The sequence below is a fragment of the Hibiscus syriacus genome, unplaced genomic scaffold (assembly GCF_006381635.1).
Source record: "Hibiscus syriacus cultivar Baekdansim isolate YM2019G1 unplaced genomic scaffold, ASM638163v2 tig00111308_pilon, whole genome shotgun sequence".
Lineage (NCBI taxonomy): Eukaryota > Viridiplantae > Streptophyta > Magnoliopsida > Malvales > Malvaceae > Hibiscus > Hibiscus syriacus.
Genome location: NW_024063051.1, coordinates 38646 through 59201, shown reverse-complemented (window position 1 = coordinate 59201; position 20556 = coordinate 38646). Strand labels below are relative to the sequence as shown.

General features: G+C 34.7%; 1 protein-coding gene across 1 annotated transcript; it reads left to right on the top strand.

Moving 5' to 3' along the window:
* The first annotated feature begins 13798 nt into the window (after nucleotides 1–13798).
* On the top strand, nucleotides 13799–17737 carry LOC120158140 (cyclin-C1-1-like). The gene is made up of 8 exons (XM_039169056.1): nucleotides 13799–13972; nucleotides 14099–14205; nucleotides 14827–14866; nucleotides 15692–15736; nucleotides 16090–16217; nucleotides 16298–16412; nucleotides 17007–17057; nucleotides 17663–17737. The coding sequence occupies exons 1-8, from the start codon at nucleotides 13941–13943 to the stop codon at nucleotides 17718–17720; spliced, it is 576 nt and encodes a 191-aa protein (XP_039024987.1). The 5' UTR covers nucleotides 13799–13940; the 3' UTR covers nucleotides 17721–17737.
* Nucleotides 17738–20556: the final 2819 nt, after the last annotated feature.

Below are 20556 nucleotides of genomic sequence, written 5' to 3'. Positions count from 1 at the left end.
CAGACTTAAGAAGTCCACCATCAGACCTAAAACCATTGATGCAGTGTTTATAGGGTATGCTACGAATAATGTTGCATACAGATTCATGCTTTTATAAGATTATTCTATTTGTGAGTCAAAAGATGTTGTTTTCTTTGAAAATACTTTTCCTTCAAAGGAATCGAGACAAATAGAATATATTCCATCTACTTCTTCTAGTAATCCTGCTAGGTCTTCTGAACAAATTGTTTTTGAGCCTAGAAGAAGTAAAAGGCAAAGAGTTGAAACCTCTTTTGGACCAGACTTTATTACTTCCTTTATTTATGAGATAAATGATTTAGAATCTATTTCAAATCATATAGCTCAAATTTTTCTGTTAGATGAGAATCCTAAAACTTTTAAAGAAGCTATAAGATCTATCGATGCTAGTTTCTGGAAAAACGCTATTAATGATGAACTAGAATCGATAATGTCTAATCATACTTGGGAATTAGTTGACTTGCCTAAGTGATTCAAACCAATCTGCAACAAATGGGTCTTCCAGAAGAAACTGAGGCCAGATGGTTCGATTCAACGGTACAAGGCAAGGTTAGTTATCAAAGGGTCACTCAAAGGTTTGGTTTAGATTACTTTGATACATATTTTCCCATTACGAAAATCTCAATGATTCGTGCATTATTTGCACTAGCCTCTATTCATAAGTTACAGGTACGTTAAATGGATGTTAAGACTGTATTTTTGAATGGGGATCTAGATGAGGAGATTTATATGGAGCAGCCACTAGGTTTTGAAGCACCTGGTATGGAAGGCAAAGTCTGTAGACTTAAAAAGTCACTTTATGGACTTAAGTAGGCTCCTAAATAGTGGTATGAGAAATTACATAAAACTATTCTTAGTTTTGGTTTTGTTGTGAATGGTTCAGATGCTTGTATGTATTCGAAGATGTTTGGCATTGAATGTGTCATCATAAGCCTATATGTTGATGACATGTTAATTTTTCAATTCTAACATTGAGTCCATTAACAACGTTAAAAGTTTCTTGTCCACTAAGTTTGAGATGACAGATTTGGGAGAAATCGATGTAATCTTAGGAGTCAAAGTTACCAAAACTGAAAATGGATTTTCTTTAAATCAAGTACATTATATAGAGAAAGTGCTAAATAAATTTGACAGTTTTGATGTCGTCCCTGTTAAAACTCCTTATGACCCTAACATACATCTCTTTAAGAATAAAGGAAGTAGTGTTTCCCAAACAGAATATGCTAAATTAATCGGAAGCTTAATGTTCTTAATGAACTATACTCAACCTGATATTGCTTATGTTGTGAGTAGACTGAGTATATATACTCATAATCCAAGTGTTGAAAATTGTATTCCTCTTAAACGCTTACTGAAGTATCTTAAAGGTACTTTGGATTGAAAACTTGATTTTGTTGGCTTTCCAATGATACTAGAAGGATATTGTGATGCCAACTGGGTTTCTGATAATGATGAGGTAAGCTCTACGAGCGGGTATGTTTTTACTTTAGGTGGAGCAACAATCTCGTGGAAATCATCAAAGTAGACTTGTATTGCTCGTTCTACCATGGAGTCAGATTTTATACCTCTTGACCTAGCTGGGCAAGAAGCCGAGTGGCTCAGAAGCTTGTTAGCAGATATTCTGTTATGGGGAAGACCGACTCCTCCGATTTCTTTATTGTGTGATTAACAAACTGCGATATGTGTGGCTAAAACCAAGCTTACAATGGTAAGAAAAGATACATTCTCATAAGACATGAATCAGTTAGACACTTAATAAAGAATGAAGTGCTATCTTTAGAGTATGTGAAGTCAGAAAGGAACCTAGCAGATCTACTTACCAAAGGGTTAAGTAGGAAGATGGGTCTAAAGCCCTTTAGTTGATGAATTCATGGTGGAGGCCCAACTTAGTTATCTAAGTTCCATGTGGTCAAACGAAACCATGGAAAGACTCATAGTGCACATTCATACTGCCTATCCCTATGATGAATAATGTGCATGCCCAGGATGAGCTTAATTGCTCTTAATAAATTCATAGCCCAGGATTTAGGTGGTCTTAGTGAGAAAGACTTGATGAATTTACCAATTTTGGCTTAATATCTATTCTTAATAAGTTCATAACCCAGAGTTGAGTGAGTAATTCTAATTGCGAAGGACTGGATGAACTTACCGCTTGAGAGGACGAGTTTTATTAAACTCTTAATGAATTCAAACCCAAGAGTTTGGGAGTTCCTAGTGAGAAGGACATATTGAATGGGAGTTCCTAGTGAGAAGGACATATTGAATTCACCGAATTATGAGGTTGAATATTTATTCTTAATGACTTCTTATCCCAGAGTTTGAGTGGTTTATTTTTAATGAACTTGAAGAAAGTCACCATACCCTTTGTGAGGTTGAGCTATTATAAAAACTCTTAATTATTTTATAGCTCAGTTTGAGTGGTTTATGTTGAGATAAATTTGATGAAATAACATACGTAAGTGAGAAGGATTAGTCACCTTCTATGAAAAACGTTGGGTCATTTTTCTAGTACAATTATTAGAATTATGAGGAAAGAGGGCTAAACATATATACGCTTTTGTATATATTCTTTGTAGACACATCGAAGACTTTGGTGGATGAAGGGGTTAGTTGTGTGTTATGCGTTTACCCCAATCTTAGAAAGTTCAAGACTAGTTTCATTTATCTAATAAAAGGATTGCTCATCATCACTAGTACATTTACTAGTGCTTAAGCAACTAATCTCGCTATTGCTCTTCTTATGTTTTAACTTTATTGCTCTCATCTTTACGAAAGAATTCTTTCGCATTAGTGGGGGAATGTTGATAATGCTCACTTGAATATTGGAAAAAATGCTCAAATTAGGTATTTCCACTAGCATTGGAAAAATGCTCAAATTAGGTTTTTTCCACTAGCATTGGAAATATGCTCAAATTAGGTTTTTCCACTAGTTTTAGAAATGACGATTTTGCCCTCATTATTTAGCCTATAAATAGTGATCAATTTCATTCATTTTGATATATCCCAAGCAAACATTTGCTTTGAAACACTTTTCTCTTTTGAGTGCTGTTTGAGTTGATAGAAGAGCAATACCACCAAGTTCACTCCATTTTTCGGGTGTACGAATTTTTGGAGAGTCGTGTTAACCTCAGGGAAACGGTCCGCCTACTGCAGCGATTACACACATCGGGGCGAATTCGTTTCTAAGGTAGTAGTTTTACCACGACACGGTTTATCAATATATTTCTTTTAAATTATTATTTATCTTTCCTGTCAGTGATAACGATGTTATTTTGTAGTCTATTTTCCAACAGTGATGTGGACCGGTTCAAAGCCCGACCTGTTGCTAAAGATACACCAGTAGGAGTGGATTGATTTGTCATGATGAAAGGAGAGTTAGGGTTTAAAGGTATTGATTTAGGGGGAAATCGAAGAGAAGAATTAGGGTTGTAACAGAAGAATTTGGGGGAGGATCAGAAGAAATTGGGGGAAGATCGAATAGATTTAGGGATTCAAAGGGGGTTAGGGATTGATATTTTATCTGGGGGAATTGGGAGTGAATTGAAACAGGAGATGGGTAATGAGATTAAGGTTGGGGTATATGCGGGTGGAGGAATAGTTGGGCATATTGGATTGCATTCAATTTAACATGCAGGTGGACCTAGTCATTTGGGCTTGAGTCTGTTAGAACAATATCAGGGTAGAGATTTGGATGATGAGTCAGCTTAGAGGCAGTTATTTTGTTAGATTTGCTGTTCTGATAACTGGTACCTTTTTATATATAATTTGTATCAAATTCCTTAAGAATTATCTAATGAATGAATACACGTTTTCTGTACCTAAATCTCTCTATTTCTGAAATCCCTAAATTTCTTCTATATTCTTAGCCTAAAACACAACAAATTGGTAATCAGAGCTGAGTTTTGTGATCCAAAATTATTTTTCAAGCTAGGAAAAAGAAAAATGCATAAGACTGGAACCGTCGAGGTACCAGAACAAGCAGTAGAAGTGAAGGATGAGACCTTACCATCTTGGTGGGTTGAGCAGAAGGCAGAGCTGGAATGAAGGATACAAACTTTGGAGGAAGGAATGACTGAAAAATAGGGGTTATTTACAGAGAATCCTACATATGGTAAATCAGGAAGCTGAGGAAAAAGACTCACCTTAGTCAGTCTGGAGTTAACCACCAACAGCTACACAACAAAACAAAGGTGAGGGTAAGCAACCATGCTTAGTTACGGTTCTTAGTGAGCATGAGAAGTATACTTTTCAAACTAATGAACCAGGGATATTAGCTTCTAAACCTGTGGGGTTTACTGGCCCTTTACCTTTTAATCAGAAATTGCAAGAGGAAAATATTATGGCCAGTTCGAGTGAGGTTAAAGTGGACAGTAAGGGTTTATTTGGGAGTTCAGGGTATATTATACCTCGACCTAGATTAGAGCTACAGATGTTTGATGGCAGTAATCCCAGAGGATGGGTTAGAAAATGCCAAAAATATTTTAATCTTTTGGGAGTTCCTGAAGAACAAAAAGTGGATATGGCTGCAATGTATTTAATTGGAAAAGCTGAGACATGGTTTGATGGATATATTATTCAGAAGCATAGAGTAACTTGGCATGAATTTGAGGCTAATTTGTGTCATCGGTTTTGTGATAGAAACTATTCAGATATTATTGAAGAATTTAAAAAGTTGATGCAGAAGGGGAGTGTAGAGGAATACCATGAAAGGTTTGAGGAGCTAAGACCTTGCTTACTACAACAGAATATGCATTTGGGGGAGGATTACTTTGTTCCAATTTCATCAGTGGTCTCAAGGAAGAATTAAAACATAAAGTGAAGGTGTTAGAGCCCAAGAAATTATCTAAAGCATATAGACAAGCAAAATTGTATGAATTAGCTAATGAAATTGAAGTGAAGAAATATAAATTTTCTAATAAAATTTTTTTTACACCCTTTCAAGTGGTCAACAAAGCAGTGGAAATAAAGGTTTTATACCCAAGACAGTTTCTCCTAACACCAATACAAAGCAGAGTTTGGTGGAATATAGGATAACACATAATTTGTGTTTCAAATGTGGGGACAAGTTTACTCCTGGGCACCAGTGCAAGGATAGACAGTTAAATTGAATGGAGGAAACAGAGAAAGCGGCTGAACAGGAGTTGATTGAAGGAGAACCTAGAGAAGGGGTAGAACTAGCAAACGAAGCCTTGGAAATCTCTATTAATGCTATTACAGGGAATGTGGAGTATACTACTTTAAGAATTTAGGGTTCCATCAGAGGCAAACCTATTAATGTGCTGAATGACAGTGGCATCACTAATAGTTTTGTGACTCCTAAGTGGGCTAAAGAAGGAGTAGAGGTAGTTAATACTCAGCCACTGGTTATTACAGTAGCTAATGGGGGAAAATTGTTCAATACTGCCAGAAGCAATAAGGTGAGTTAGAAGATGCAATGTTATAAATTTCAGCATGATTTCATGGTATTATCTTTAGGAGGCAGTGACATGGTATTGGGGGTGGACTGGATGGAGGAATTTAGCCCTATATTGATGGATTTTAAGGAAAAAACCATTAGTTTTGATAAGGATGGAAAGACTGTGGTGATTAGAGGTACTAAAAAATTACCACTAATCAGACCCATAACATGTGAAAAATTTCAGAAATTGATGGAAAAAGATACTGAATTGGCTGGAGAAATTTATTTGTTAAATGCTGAAGTACAAGACAGTTTAATTCCCCAACCTTTGCAAGAATTTTTTGCAGAGTTTACTGAAGTGTTTGAAGAACCAAAAGGGATGCCTCCTAGGAGAAAACATGATCATGCTATTGTTTTGAAACAAGGAACACAACCAGTCAATTTGAGACCCTAAAGATTTGCTTATCATCATAAGACTGAAGTGGAAAAGCAGATTGCTGAGATGTTATCCTCTTATATCATACAAGTAAGTAAAATCCCTTTTGCTTCTCCTTGCTTGCTTATTAAAAAGAAGGATGGAACTTGGAGATTCTGTGTAGACTATAGACAACTTAATTCTGCTACAATTAAGAATAAGTGTCATATTCCTATAGTAGAAGACTTATTAGATGAACTACATGGTGTTACTTTCTTTTTAAAGGTTGATTTGAGGACTGGTTATTGGCAAATCATGATAAAAGATGAGGATATTCATAAGACTGCTTTTAGAACTCATCAAGGGAATTATGAATTTAAGGTCATGCCTTTTGGACTTACTAACGCTCCAGCTACTTTTCAAGCTTTGATGAATGATATGTTTGGACCTTATTTAAGGAAGTTTGTTCTTGTATTTTTTGATGATATTCTGGTTTACAATGCTAGTATGGCAGAACACAAACAACATTTGAGGGTTGTATTGGAGATTTTGTTGAGGAATAAGTTATATGCCAAGAAGAGTAAATGTTTTTTTGGGCAGCACCAAGTTGAGTATTTGGGGCATCTTATTTCAGCTAAAGAAGTGGCAACTGACCATGCTAAAATTAAGGTTATGCAATATTGGCCTTTACCTAAGAACCTAAAAGCTTTGAGAGGGTTTTTGGGTCTCACAGGGTACTATAGGAAATTTATAAAAGGGTATGGAGAATTGAGTAAACCCTTGACAAACATGCTGAAAATAGAAGGATTTCATTGGTCCACAGAGGATAAAATAGATTTTGAAAAATTAAAAGCTGTTATGTGTGAAGCTCCAGTGTTGGCTTTGCCCAATTTTGAACATAAATTTTTTTAGAGATTGATGCTAGTTCAAAGGGAATTGGGGTTGTTCTATCTCAGGTAGGCAGACCTATAGCTTACTTGAGTAGGGCTTTGGGTCCTAAGCATGCAGATGTGTCTATTTATGAAAAGAAATATTTAGCTATCCTGATGGCAATATCTCACTGGAGGTATTATTTGGAAAGTGGGTCTTTTGTGATTAAAACAGATCATGAACCTTTAAAACACGTCCTAGAACAAAAATTAACTACAACTATACAGAAGAAAGGACTTACAAATTTGCTTGGGCTTGATTATACCATTAAGTATAGGAAGGTTAAATCTAATAAGGTGGCAAATGCACTCTCTAGGCAACAGATTGATTCTGGTGAGTTTTTACAGATGAGGGTCACACTTATAACTCCTACTTGGGTAAATGACATTGAAAAGAGTTATGAAGTTGATGTCATAGCTCAAGAAAAAATTCCTAGTTTGATTCTTCAACCAGACAGTATAGAGGATTGGAAGTTAACTAAAGGAGTTTTATATTTTAGGCACATGATTTATGTTGGAGGCACATGAGACCTTAGACAGAAGATAATTGTGGCTCTACATGATTCCCCACAAGGAGGACACTTAGGTATTCAAGCTACATACCAGAGAATTAAGTCTTATTTTCTCTGGCCAAGAATGAAAATTATGACTCACGATCATATTAAGCAGTGTGACATTTTTCAGAGGACTAAAGTTGAGCATATTCCTAAGTCTGGACTGTTATAACCTATTCCAGTTCCAAATAATGCTTGGGAAGTGGTAACAATAGACTTTATTGAAGGGTTACCACCTTCAGCAAAGTACAATTATATCCTAATAGTGATTGAAAAATTTACTAAATATGCTCATTTTTCCTTTATCTCTCCCTACACAGTGGTGGAGGTTGCTAAAGTGTATCTTGATCAGGTTTATAAATTGCATAGTCCACCTAAAGTTGCAATTTCTGACAGAGATAAGTCTTTCACCAGTTTATTTTGGCAAGAATTAGTTAAGTAAATGGGGACAACAACCTATTTTAGTACTGCCTATCATCCAGAAACAGATGGTCAGATTGAAAGACTCAATCAGTGTTTGGAGCAGTATCTAAGGTGCATGTGTTTTCTAAATCCAAGTTCATGGTCAAAGTTTCTACCACAAGCTGAGTTCTGGTATAACACAAATTACCACACAGCTTTACAGATGACCCCATTTAAGGCATTATATGGGTATAAACCCCCTAATTTACATTAGTAAGGAGAGTCAAGGGTGGATACAGTACAGAGCATGATGCAACACATGAATCAATTGAATATATTCATAAGAGAGCAACTACTCAAAGCAAGCAATAGAATGAAACAAATGGTAGATAAAAATCGCACTGACAGGGAATTTCAGGTGAGAGATGAGGTTTACCTGAAACTTCAACCGAGACAAACATCTCTTGCATTGAGGAAGAATCTAAAACTGGTTGTTCGGGTCCTTACAAAATACAGAAGAAAATAGGTCAAGTTGCGTATAAACTTGATTTGCCACCATAATCGAGGTTGCATCCGGTGTTTCATGTCAGTTTACTTAAGAAAAAAAGTAGGGAAACATGCGTTTACCTCGATAAATCCTCCGGAGGTTGCCTCAAACGGTCAACTAAAAGTTTACCCAGCCACGGTTTTGAATCGAGGAGTGGTAAAACAACATAATCAAGCTGTTGATCAATTTCTTATCCACTGGACGAACATGGCACCAACAGATGCCACTTGGGAAGATGCTACAGTATTGAAGAGAGTTTCCCGATTTCGATCCTTGGGGATAATGATCGACTGATGGAGGGGGTATTGTCATGATGGAAGGAGAGTTAGGGTTTGAAGGTATTGATTTAGGGGAAAATTGAAGAGAGGAATTAGGGTTGTAACAGAAGAATTTAGAGGAGGATCAAAAGAAATTGGGGGAAGATCGAACGGATTTAGGGATTCAAAGGGGGCTAGGGATTGATATTTTATCTGAGGGAATTGGGAGTGAAGTGAGACAGGAGATGGGTAATGAGATTAAGGCTGGGGTATATGCGGGTGGAGGAATAGTTGGGCCTATTGGACTTCATCCAATTTAACATACAGGTGGACCTAGTCATTTGGGCTTGAGTCTGTTAGAATAATATCAGGGTAGAGATTTGGATGATAAGTCAGCTTAGAGGTAGTTATTTTGTTAGATTTGTTGTTCTGACAGCTGGTACCTGTTTATATATAATTTGTACCAAATTCCTTAAGAATTATCTAATGAATGAATGCACGTTTTCTATACCTAAATCTCTCTATTTATGAAATCCCTAAATTTCTTCTATATTCTTAGCCTAAAACACAACATGATTATGGTGAAACATTCTCTCCAGTTTCCAAACTTGTCGATGTTCGTGTAGTTTTGGCTTTTGCTTTGATGCATGCCTGGCCTTTACATCAAATGGATGTTTATAATGTGTTCATACAAGGGGATTTATATGAGGGTGTGTAGGCTACAAAAATATCTTTCCGAATAGAAGCAAACTTCACGACAATGGAACATGAAGTTAACTGAAGCTTTGCTAAAAGAGTGGTATCAGTAATGTATATATGATTACTCACTGTTCACTTAAGTAAAGGGTGAAAGCATTGTTATTCTTCTTGTGTATGTAGATGATTTGCTTATCACTGGTGGTGATGAAAGTCTGATTGCAGAATTGAAAGAGATTTTGAACAGAAGCTTAAAAAATGAAGGATTTGGGAGATCTAGAATATTTCTTAGGTTTTATGGTTCTTTGGTCCAAAGAATGGATCATTTTAAATTAGAGGAAGTATGCACTAAAGTAAATAGTAGATATTGGTTTGGGTACTGTAAGACTTGCTCCAACTTCATTGGAGCAAAATAAAAGGTTAACTTCATTCACGTATGACAAGGGTTAACGCATAAGTGAAGAAGAGGACATTATGCTCGAAGACAAGACAATTTTTCAATGGTTAGTGGGAATATTGATATATCTTACTCACACAAGGCCTGACATAACTATCACTGTATTCGGATTGGGAAGTATGTCCCATGACTAGGAAATCTGTGACTGAATTCTGTATTAAGCTCGAAAATTCACTTATTTCTTTCAAATCAAAGAAGCAAAGTACGGTTTCCCAATCTTCAGCCGAGGTAGAGTACATAAGTATGGATGTAACAGTAATGGAAATAACATGGCTGTAAGGATTGTTGAATGAACTTGGAGAAAAGAAAATGAGAACTGCGATAATGAAGTGTGACATCAAAATGACACTCCAAATAGAAGCAAATCCAGTTTTCTACTGAGCACATAGAGATTAACTGTCATTATTTTCAAGAAAAAATTCAAGATGGAAGCATATAGGCTAAGCATGTTCGTTCGAATAAACAGTTGGCAGATCTGATGACTAAAGCCTTGAGGGTTCATCATCATGAATACTTGACTTCCAAGTTGACGATTAAAGATGTGTTCCAATCACCAACTTGAGAGGGACTGTTGAATGTTGTTAAGTTAATTTATAATTAGTTAGGAAGTTTTGTAACTACTTGTTAGTTAGTTAGTTAGTTAGTTAGTTGCTAGGATGCTTAGTGTATAAATACTATTAGTAATCCTACTTGTGATAAGTGGAGAAACTACCCATTTAATCATTTGTTTTCTTGAATATTAACAAAATATTGGTCGTGTTAGCGTGAGTTTAATAAGAAAAAAAGATTTATAAGCTTTTCACTATTTTTTTCATTTTTTTTATTTCTTCTTCGAACCTCCCATAACACAAAGGAACCCACTTTGTATAGCAAAGTTTTCATCCGAGATTTATGAAGGCGAGATTATTATTTTGCATCCCTAAAGCTTCGAATTAAGCCTCATATCTCTATTAAATAAGTTGTAAAGCTAGAAGAACATTCAAGTGCAAGAGAAAAGGTGATAGTAAGGATAGTTAAATAAAATAGCTTCATTTTGAGGTTATCCAACAATATAGTGTATTTATAATCTTATATAATGTCACAAACTTCGTAAATATAATGTTTCGAACTTGGTTTAACATTTAATCATATTTTGAGTGTTATTCATGATTTACGTAGTGGTAGATTTAGAAATATTTTTTTAGGGTGAGCACACATATATTGAGGTAAACTATGCATTTAGTACCTAAACTATTAGTTTTAGTTCGTTTTAGTACTTAAGCTTTCAGTTTTTTCAAAATCATACCTAACGTTTAGTTTTTATTTCATTTTAGTACTCCACCGTTAAAAACTTAACGCATTTAGTACCTAAACTTTCAATTTTTTAAAATTTTAATGTTAAATTTTGAACGGAATACGAAAATGAAGCAAAAACTAAAGTTTTTAATGGTGGGGTACTAAATTGAAACAAAAACTAAACTTTAGATATAATTTTTAAAAAAAAATAAAAGTGTAGGTACTAAACATGTAATTTACCCTATATATTAACCACAAATTGTTTTATATGAAATGAGCACAAATAAAATTTAAAGATAGATATAATCAATAAAATAAGTCACTAATTAAATTTTTTTTATTTGCCCACATAACTTAGGTGCATCCACCCCTGGATTTATGACTTGGGTGTTGAAATGATTTTAAAACATGTGTTCTTATGATGGTAAATTACCCTATGTAAGTTTGAGTGATCGATTTGGGCCTAAAATAGAATGTTTATAAGGGTTTTGGAGCAACTCTCAAGCTTAGAAATAATAATTATGAGCTTAGATATCAATATTTGGAGAACAATATCAATAATACATGAATTAATGAAAAAATTAGAAATTTTAGCTAAAATATCAAAACTGTTCTTAGGAGTATCAATATTATTCGTATATTATTAATGTCGAGGGTTGTGTATTGATACCAGAGAACTTCAAGGTATTTGTTTTGGGTATTGATACTCTAAACTTATTATAGATACCAATAAGTGAGTATCGATATTTCAATGCATGTACTCCTTGTTTGAGTATCCATACTATTCGTTTGAGTATCTATACTCCTTAAATCTATATCCATACTCTCCAACGTCGAAAGATTTAAAAATCTCTCATTACACCCCGAATATCTATTAATTACTATGAAAGTATAAACAAGCTTCGGAAAGAATACCCTTAAACCCTTAAATGGAGTATATAACCAAATTATTCTTGATAGGTAAGAATCTTTAAAAGTGCCCTTAAATGTACTCGTATTAAAAAAAAATGATAAATTAATAATGTGTAAGCCATTTATCAAGTCAAATGGAAAATTGAAAGAAGAGTGAGATTGAATTTGAGTAGTACTGATTTATTAAAGAATAACCATCTTCAATTTTTTTAATAGATGTCGTTAGTGTTATTAAAAATGAAAATATTCAAAATTATAATAAGAGTTTACAACTATCATCGTAAATTAAATACATAAAAAATTAAAACTAGTTACTTTAGATAGTATAAGGACCATACGTGATAAAATTAAAAGCCCAATCAGAAGACTCGAATGAAAAAGATACGAACAAATTTGACTGCATTGACAAATAAACTACAAAAGAGGATTGAGCTATTGAAAGACCAATGAGAACTGCAAATCAGATCCGAGCGTTATGAGAAATTATCTACGAACGTAAAATCACGTATCCAAATTCAATTTGAGGGTCAATAGCAAGGAAGATCAATATGATTACTAATAAGTGTCATCTTTGATCAGTCATGACGTTGTCAAATTCAATCATGAGAAAACAAAAAATAAAAAAGCTCAAACAATCGAGAAAGATGAAAAGCGTACCACAAAGACAGAGAAAAACGTGTCTCAAACGCAGAGGAAAAACGTGCTACAAAGACAAAATTATTTTTAATAAAAAAATAAAAAATAAAGAAAAAGATAACCAACGATCGATAATCAGCATCAAAACTGTGTTTTCGCCGGTTAAACAAAATCAAAGAAAAAAAATTATATGATCTATAGAAAATGACACAAATTTTAAGAATAAAATGAGAGAGTAACTAGGGTTGAAAAAAATAACCATCCTCAAATTAAGTATTATGATAAAAGCATTATGATCATGTGGATAATAATAATAATATTTAATATATTATACGCCATAAAATATTAAAAGATTAAATTACCTTCACATAATATCATAGATAAGAGAACATGTTATGTAATGAAATGATGAGAGAGGCACGAATCAATTTACTTTAATGGTTAAAGGAATTGTTGTTGTTCCTAGAGATTATGGATTTGAGTACTAACGGCTGTTGCAAGGTGATTGAACGTTCATTGTCAAATGGTTAAGAGTATTTAGAACATATATATTGAAGATATCCTATTTTGCTAATTAATTGTTCCAATGGTATCATTGATTACAATTTGTTTAATACAATCAGACATGAAAAATCATGGATTATTTATCGACAAAGCCGCTTGTGCCATGCGCTGTCATATTTGCCTCGCAGTTGGTATAGTGAACTTTAATTCTTTGGTTAGCCCAAATGATGTTTTGTTCTTCGTTGAACATCAATCCGATTGAACAATTATCTTCCTTATAATTCGTGATTCCATTGATAATAGAGATAGCGTACAATGATCGTGTTTTGTCATCGTTTTCAATAGCAAACTTTATGCATTGGATAAACGCTTGTGCCTCTGTAGATTCTGCATTGAAAGGAAGTTCGATTTGTTTTCTCATGCCTTCAAGGACAAGTCCGTTATGGTCCCTTGCCACCACCCGTATAGCTGCCGTGTTGGATCCGGCTTGAAAGGCCGCATTCATGTTAACCTTAATCGTGTTTGGCGTGGGTTTAACCCACCAATGTTTTCTTCGTGTGTTATCGTAAGGCCTTGGGTTCATGAAGGAAGAATTGGCCAATTCGAACTCAGAGCATCTTGTGAAGATGGCCTTGTTAATTTGGGCAAAAGATCATTGTAAAATAGAAAGATGGGAACTTTAATTTATTTCCAATAGACAAGAAGAACACTCTAAAAGAAAATCCAGCCCAAATTCCAAAATCGTGGCCTATATAGTCTGATTTTGTGAAGATTGCCTTGTTAATCTGGTCGGACCCTATCTCCTGACAACCAAAATAAAATTCTCAGTTGTACTTTTAAAACGTTAATCCGCAATCATGGCTCCTGCAAAACTCAAATATTAACTAAACAACTTGTATAAGCACCAATTCACCGACACGATCTACCAAAAGAAAAAAAAATGGCGGCCAATTTCTGGACTTCTTCTCACTTGTAACTACCACATACCAAACTTCTTTCACTGATTTTGCAATCCATCGCATGGGTTTGGATTGCTTCAATATTTGCGTTTTTTATGCCTTCTTCTTCTTCTTATTTGATTTGATTTTGTTTTTGCAGTAAACAGCTTTTGGACCCGGAAGAGGTGGATGTTGTACCTCAGCAAGATAAAGATAAAGGCATCACTCTTGAAGAATTTAAGCTCATTAAGATCCATATGGCGAATTGTATGTTCTCTTTCTCTCTTACCCTTTTTGTTTTTGTAAATTTGGATTTTCATTGTGAATCTTATAATCTGGGTATTTGTTATTTATTGGTAATATCGGATTTTTTTGGCTTAAAAAGTTGAGTTTGGTTTTGGGGTTTTCTTCATCTTTTGAATCTTCAACCTGCAAGTTACAATCTATGGGAGTTTGTAACTTTTGCATCTTGGGTATTCAAAATCACGAGCATTTAATCATCTTAAATTCTCGAATTGTCATGAAAATGAGAATTTTTGGATTTGTTTGCTTCAAATTGTCGCCAGGGGATTGTTTCATGAATAAGAGGGTCCTTCAGTTTTTAATATTAGATTTAATGTTTGCTTCTAGCATGGCTGTCAAACAAGTTCGTCAAAAGAAGAAAATTTGTAATTCCATAATTTCTTTTCTGAAATTTACTTTGAGGCCTCTCGGGGCTTATTTTTGTAGTTAGAGACATAATTTAAAAGGAAACCAGTAGTGTTTTGGAATGCATTTTGCATGCAGATATGTGCCTAGCTTAATTTGATTGAACAAACCTAATAGCTTTGTTCTATATTACTTCCGGATTAAAGATTGTGATTTTTTGCCTTTTTCCCCCTTCCCTAGATATAATGAAACTGGCTCAACATGTTAAAGTGAGGCAAAGGTTTGATCTTCTCTCTCTTTTTTTTTAAAAGAAACGCCATTCTGTTTATTTAATGATTTCAGTGATGTCATCAAATTTTTTATCTGTACATTTCCTTTCAAAATTGTGTATGCTCCTGTGGTTTTTTCATGCTAACAGTAACAATGTTTAATTGTAGCAACTTTTGGTGAACATGGACTAGTTTGACTGCTGATGTGACTAATATCTCTGTTTCATTCGGCTGATATAGTATGTTTATTCCTGCCTCATAGTGATACCCTATAATGAACTTGACTATCTAAGGGTGGATCATCTATTTTCAATTACTTACTGTTATTCTGCTGGGAAGCTTAAAAAATGGGGAAACAGAGGCTCCTCATTATGTGCCATGTATATCTGTTTGAATGTTGTTGTTGATTTTAGCTGAAAACTGATTATCACATGCTCATGCATGGACACTCATCCGGAGACCTCTTATATTAGTTAATCCAATTATTAGTCCATGTATAGGCATTTTGTTTGCTATAACTGTCATCCTAACACAATAGCTTCAGAAAATAGTTGGTTACAAATTGTGTGGAAAATTGTAGCAAGTAGTCACCCGAAGTGTGTTAACTGCAAGGTGTTCTTAAGATTTGTATCCTTTATATGATAATATGCGTAAACAGAGTTAATTTCTTTCGTTTGTGAGGCAATTGTTTCCTGAAAAAGCATTGCATCTAGCTGGTTTCTTTGCTCAATGAACCGATTATAAATCGCCATCATCACGAGCATGATGCACAAAAATTACTTTGCTGGTTCAGTTTTCACATTGCTATAAGCCTTAAGTCATGGTTGATATTTCAGGGTTGTGGCAACTGCAGTTACATATATGAGACGTGTCTACACCAGGTATTTTTCCTAGTTTAGTTGTCTTGTACTTTCATTGATTTTATTTTTTACTCGAACTATGAATTTATTTCAATTTCTCAAGACTTAGTGATTCCTACTTTATGCAGTTTTCTCTATATCTTTCCATCCTCGAGGCTAAATGATCTGCTACTTATTATAAGCCATTCTTCATAGTCACATCTTGATAATTAATTTTCCCATGTAAATTTACACTTGTAATTATTTTTCCTACCCTGCAACCATGAATTATTAGATGGGGAGAGATGCATTGAATGTAAATATGTAGAAGCTTTGGTTTTCCTCCATACAATGGGTTATGAACAACTGCTCATGGTTTCTAATCTGTCTTACAGAAAGAGCATGACTGAATATGATCCACGCCTTGTTGCTCCTAGTTGCTTATATTTGGCATCCAAGGCAGAAGAAAGCACAGTGCAGGCTAAACTTCTTGTATTTTACATTAAAAATTATGTAATTACTTGTACCTAAGCTGGTTGGTTATCCTTTAAATTTCTTGATTTTTGTTTGTTTACCGCAATTTCTGCCATATTTGCTTTGTAGCTGCTGATGAAAAGTATAGATGTGAAATCAAAGACATACTTGAAATGGAAATGAAGATCTTAGAAGCACTTAACTATTATTTAGTTGTATTTCATCCTTACCGCACATTGTCCCCGTAAGTTTTTATCTTCTTTCCCATAATTTTTATTTGTATTTAATTTGCTGGACTTTTCTTGTGCATGGTTACCAATTTATTGTTGGAATAGGAAAGAAATAAATGGTGGAATAATGAAACCGTAAATTTTGCCTTAATAAGTCAGATCACTGTTGAGATCCAAACCTGTAAGGTCATTCTATCTATTATTTTGTCATGCTCTATGTCTAGTGCATGTCTTATTTTCCCATTTTTGCCATTGCACTTCTAAATCTTTCACATTTCCCTAGTGACATGATTGTGTCAATTATTTGATATTGATGCATTTTTTTCTTCATATAATTAGGTTCGCATTTAGTAATTACTTGTTTTATATTGTAGAGATGCACATTTATGATATACTCCCTATTAAACATTTTTAATGAACGTAAACTGAATGCAGCCTTATCTGATAATCTAAAGTTGATCTGCGACTTTAAGACGACACGTCTTTCCCAATACCAAATACATTGGAACTAAGCTACTTTAGATTATTTCAATATCGTGCTTTCTGCTAATTATTATTGGGATTTTTTTTCCACCTGTGAATGTATCTTGTGCCTGTTACCTTGGCAGGTTGTTGCAGGATGCTGGCATGAATGATACAAATATGACTCAGATATCTTGGTAAGTATCAAAACTCCATCATCTGTACGTTTTGAAGTTAAAATATTTAATGCGTGTCTGAAAAATGCCTAAAAAGTCCGAGTTTTTCCCACAAGTCTTAAACTTGAAAAGGAGCTGCCGAAAATATTGTCTTTGGCTTTGCCGACTATGTGTGGACGATGTTGCCTTTAACCCGACCTATGGAATTAAATAGGATCATATTTGTGCTATAGTCCATGTAGGTTATCTTGTGGTGACTATTCAGCAGTATTTATTGAGAAACTGAGAATGGTAGTTGGTTGAGATAGAAGTTTGAATAGTTGTGGTTGTGAAAACTCGTTTATTTTGAATATTTGTAGCTAGCTTTCCATTCCATAGCTACCACACTCGAGACTTGATGACTTTCGACACAACACAATTACGCAACACAAATATACTACATGAAAAAAATAACTAAAACACAAAAAAAATTAAAAAAATAATACGAACACGACATGAACAGATGAACATGTCAAAAATCTAAATTAATCATTGGTCTAAATTTGTCTTTTGGATTTCTCTTTTCTTCTTTTCTAAAGTTCTAGTTAACTGAATAAATATACTACACTTGGAATTTTGAAACACAGGGGACTTCTAAACGATACATACAAGATGGACCTTATTCTCACACATCCACCGTATTAAACTACTCAGTCATACCATGAAGCTATGGGAAAGGGTGATAGAGGCTAGGTTGAGACATGTTACTAGGGTTTCGAAAAACCATTTTGGCTTTATGCCAGACAGGTCTACTACGGAGGCGATTCATCTACTTTGACGGCTTATAGAGAAATATAGGGAAAAAATAGAGATCTTCACATGGCGTTCATTGACCTTGAGAAGGCGTATGATAGCGTTCCTCGCGATACAATCTGGAAGACCTTGGAAACGAGACGGATCACAACTGCTTATATCCGGGCGATTCGTGATATGTACTATAGATCTACTACATACGTCAGGACTACAGTTGGAGACACCAAGACATTCCCGGTGGAAATCGGACCCCACCAGGGATCGACTCTTAGCCCTTACATCTTCGCCTTGATTATGGACAACATCTATTGTGCGACTCCAGACGGTGTTCCATGGTGTATGCTTTTCGCTGACGACATTGTCCTAGTTGCTGAAATAAGAACTGAGCTAAATAGTAGACTGGCTACTTGGAAGACTGCTTTGGAAGAAAAAGGTCTAAGGATCAATATTGCAAAGACAGTATCTATGTTCAAACTTCAGTGGGAACCAAAACGATGAAGATGTAGAGGTATGCATAGAAGGACACGTTCTCCCCTTAACGAATTATTTCAAGTACTTAGGATCTGTGATACATAAATATGGGGGTGTGGATGATGACGTTACACACCGTATAAAGGCGTGATGGCTAAAGTGGAGGGCTGCTACCGGAGTTTTGTGTGATAAGAAAGTGCCTCTAAAACTTAAGGGAAAATTTTATAGAATGGCAATAAGACCAGCGCTACTGTATGAATCAGAATGTTAGGCAATCAAGAAGGATCACGTAAGGAGGATGGAGGCCGCAGAAATGAGAATGCTTCGATGGGTATGTGGTAGGACTCTGTGAGACATGACACCAAACTCTGCTATTAGGATGTCATTGGGGGGGTGCCTGTATTCGAAAAATTGAGGGAGGGAAGACTACGGTGGTTTAGGCATGTTATTAGGTGACAACCGTCGGATGCGGTCAGAAGGGTAGAGTCGATTACAGTCGACGGTGCCAGAAGGAGAGGACGACCAAGGCGGAAGTGGGAAGACTGCTTGAGATATGATTTGAAGGATTTAGCCCTTACCGAGGACATGACCTCTGATAGGAAAGTATGGAGACTTAAGACCAGGGTAGCCGAGTAGTGCGGGTCACATCCATAGGGTGTATAATCTCTGTCTTCTTTTAATGCCTTTGTAGAAATTTTCATGACTTCTACTTTTTATACGTTTCTATCATTGGAATTTTTGAAGGCTTAGAACTAGGGTAGCGGAGAAGTGTTGCTTTAGTTTAGGTTTTAATCCATTCGACTTTATTCCTTCTCCTTGTTTGCTTTCGTTGACTTCTGTGTATCATTCACTTCATGTTTCCTCTTTTTAATTTTAGTCAGGTCTTACGTTTCTGTCTATATGCAGAGCTTTTTACGCATGGATTTATTTGCAGGGATTACATCCTATTACAGACGCGCATATGAAGACTGTTTCAACTATGTATTTATTTATTTATTTATACATGTATTGCATTTTATCTTCATTTTTAATTTTCTGACTGCCGGATGGACAGCCTATTACCCTACCTCCCCCTTGCCCCATTGTATATGGGAATAGGATTTTGTTGTTGTTGTTGTTTGTGGGGGCCAAATAAAATTTTTAAAAATTTTAGGAGCCTAAATTATAAATATTTCAAAACATAGCCTTCTTGTGTTCCACCTCTGCTAATTACGGAACTGCATTTCATGTATTTCTTAAAGTTCAATGATGCATAAGTAATAAGCCTAACTTCTGTATAAATTGATTGATCCACAGAACATTGAAACAGGCTCTGCAAATTATTGCAAGACTCAAATATCAATTGTTGAATGGAAGTTTCTTAAATAGTGATTAAAAATGATAAAGTACACATAAAATAAAAATATTTAGTTAATCAAAACGTGTTTAATTTGATTAAAATCGAATACGCAAAACCGCCTGAAATGCGAGGTTAGATCTCTAATTTTGTTTTATCTTCGCATATTTGTTTGTCACATTCACGAAGACAGTATCTAACCTGCCTCAACTAAATCATTACAGGGAAAAGAAAAATAACAGAGAAGACACAATATCCAACCTGCCTCAACAAAATCATTACAGGAAAAAAGAACAGTAACAGAGAAGACACAATATCCAACCTGCCTCAACAAAATATTATTTTTCTATAGTAAATGTTAATTTTATTATTTAAAAATTTGTAAAAAATAATAATTTAGGTAGCATCCAATATTAATATTTTCAGTAGAAAAATAATGTTTTAAGTAGTGTTCAATATTAATATTTCTGATAGAAAAAATAATGTTTTAGGTAGCGCTTTACCAGAAATATTAAAAAAATAATAACATTTTCGGTAGCACATTTCCTTAACTGTATATTAAGGTTGTCGCACCTGAGGCATCCAAATAAATTGTGCTTTTCCTTTGACGATGGTTTGTAGCAGGTTAAATATTGAGAGATGTCTTAGGTGCGGCAACCTTAATATACGGCTAAAGAAAGATGTCAAAAATGTTATTATTTGTTTAACATTTTTGGTAAAGCGCTACCTAAAAAAGTATTTTTCTACCGAAAATGTTAATATTGGGCTCTACCTAAAATATTATTTTTCTATTGGAAATGTTAATTTTGGGCGCTACCTAAAATGTTATTTTTTCTACCGCTCTTTAAATAGAGAAATTAACATTTCTAGTAGAAAAATAATGTTTTAGGTAGCGTTTTACCAGAAATGTTAAAAAAATAA

What these genes read in the sequence shown, in the direction of transcription:
- LOC120158140 (XM_039169056.1), top strand. Translation starts at nt 13,941, where the DNA reads ATGGCGGCCAATTTCTGGACTTCTTCTCACTT. An exon ending in TAAGATCCATATGGCGAATT is followed by an intron (nt 14,206 to 14,826) that starts GTATGTTCTCTT and finishes CCCCTTCCCTAG; the next exon opens with ATATAATGAAACTGGCTCAA. An exon ending in AATATGACTCAGATATCTTG is followed by an intron (nt 17,058 to 17,662) that starts GTAAGTATCAAA and finishes TTTGAAACACAG; the next exon opens with GGGACTTCTAAACGATACAT.